Below are 2,256 nucleotides of genomic sequence, written 5' to 3'. Positions count from 1 at the left end.
TAGCAAAAGACAAATGTTGAAAGGTCTATATATGTTTTTATGCTTTTTCACCTTGTAGTTTATATTATTATGAACAAAAAGAGTTTTTAAATTTTTCTTTCCTGAATTTTTTTAGGCTTATACAGAAAAAGATTTTACTGATTTTTTTCACAATTCTAAAAAAGGTCTTTTTTGTCTTGTTTTTTATACACAATAGTATGCTTTAGAACATTGTACATGTGAATTTCAGAGAGAAATGTTAATATATGTAGTCAATATATGTAGTATTTAAAGTCTATTGTTAATACTAAGAAGGGTAACATACATAATTTTCTTAACTAGTAATCAGCTTTACTTATTAGAATATTATCAGATAAATAAAAATACTAGCTTATATAGAATTTATAAATTTTGTGTTTTCCTTTTTTGAAGTTTTAATCAAATATTTTGGAAATAAGGAGTCTAATTCATTTAGGAAATTTTGAATATCATATAGCCTTTTTCTTGTTTTTATAGGAATGGTTAGAAAAGAAAAATGTATATTTACATGAATTGCATAGAATAAAAAGGATTGAAAGTGAAAACTTAAGGATCCAAAATGAACAGGTATTCTGAAATACAGAAGTAAAAATGTTCTTGATGTTTATGTCGATAAAATATCTCTGAATATTTAACTATCCTGAATCAACTTTTTAAAATGGGAGAATAGCTTGTATACTAACGAATTGATTTTTGGTTTTATTTCTGTTGTACTTAAAATTTTTAGACTGATATAAGTGTAACTTTTACATGAAAACACAAATGTTTATTTTACATGTATGTAGGATAGCTTTGTCACTACTGATTATGAACTTATTATTATTTGTGACCACTGAATTCACTCTTAAAAGTTAACTTTATTTAGAATTTAGCCAAGAAGATAAAGGTTTACTATGCATTAATTAGCCTTCAGTTTTCCTTGTTTCTCTCTTGAATTTTGTATGTATGTTCAAGACCAACCCCTACCTGTGCTGTTGACCTGTATCCTTTCCCACTGACTGGAGCTGGACATCTGTTCCAGTCTCTCCTGTACTTTCAGTCTCTTCCTCTGACTCCTGCCTGATAGCCTACAACATACTCAGTTCTTTCCTATCTTCCAAAATAAAAGTTTCAAAAAAAAAACCATTTCATTGTGCTGCTCAATAATACTAAAGTAGATTTAGAAAAAAAAAAATATTTTCCCAAGTGGACTGCACTATAATAAACTGGTACTGAGTGGAGCAGGCCTCCAGGGGGTGTGCTTGTGTACCTGTTAACCACGTTTGTAGCATTATTCTGCTGTGGTCAGTGCCATATATCTTGTCTGATTTTTCACAACTCTATGAGGTACATAGTACTTTGACTTCGAAATTATGTTACCTCCATAATAAGGTCTTATGTCATTTAATATAAACAATATTATAAAGCAAACATAGAATAGTATGGAATTAGATTGAAGTAAGTAAAATAACAACATATACAGTTGCTATACAGTCTCCTGCATAATTTTCAATCTGGTATACATTTTCAAAATTTGGGCTATGTTTGTGTAGTAAGAATTTTATGCTTTGATATCATTCGAAACTAGGGTTCAAACCAAAGATCTGCACCTTATTGTGTGACTTGGCCAGTTGGCCTTACACTAGCTTACTTTATAAGCTCTTAACTTTCCTGATTTTTTTTAACCAAAATATTTTATTATAAAAATTTTACTGTACCACTTAGCCTATTATAGTGTATTTTCATATCATTTGTTTAGCATACTTATGAAAATAATAATTGGCTTCTCATGAATAGTAGGTCAATATCTGATAAATACTTTTAGGAAAGGATGTTTTAAAATCAATGAATAATTCAGATAACTTTTTTTTTGTAAATTAACTTATCTAACCCATTCTAAATTGTCTACTTGGAAACTTAATTTTTATATATGATAAATATCAAAGGATTAAAGATAAATGCATATGTATATATCCAGCTATAGTTGTCTGTCTATTTATACATACTTAAGTATCTGCTGTTATTTTGTCCACTATAGAAAAGAGCTGCTAAGAGAGAAGAAGCATTAGCATCATTTGAGGCCTGGAAAGCTATGAAAGAAAAGGAAGCAAAGAAAATAGCTGCAAAAAAGAGGCTTGAGGAAAAAAACAAGAAGAAAACTGAAGAAGAAAACGCTGTGAGAAAAGGAGAAGCACAACAAGTATTCGAGATCTTTGAATATCTTTATTAGTTTTAAATATTAATATTTGAAATCCAAAT

The 2,256-nt window shown here is 28.8% G+C and overlaps 1 protein-coding gene across 1 annotated transcript in view; it reads left to right on the top strand.

The window, feature by feature from the left end:
* MAP9 (microtubule-associated protein 9) overlaps positions 1-2,256 on the top strand; it is a 31,059-nt gene that overhangs the window by 23,141 nt on the left and 5,662 nt on the right. The window contains exons 10-11 of the mRNA XM_012645226.1: positions 496-585; positions 2,036-2,197. Of these exons, the coding sequence (XP_012500680.1) occupies positions 496-585; positions 2,036-2,197 (252 nt within the window). The remainder of the gene's footprint in view (positions 1-495; positions 586-2,035; positions 2,198-2,256) is intronic.

The sequence above is a fragment of the Propithecus coquereli genome, unplaced genomic scaffold (genome assembly GCF_000956105.1).
Source record: "Propithecus coquereli isolate 6110/MARCELLA unplaced genomic scaffold, Pcoq_1.0 Scaffold228, whole genome shotgun sequence".
Lineage (NCBI taxonomy): Eukaryota > Metazoa > Chordata > Mammalia > Primates > Indriidae > Propithecus > Propithecus coquereli.
The sequence above is the reverse complement of the archived record's forward strand: the minus strand, read 5'-3'. Positions and strand labels throughout refer to the sequence as shown.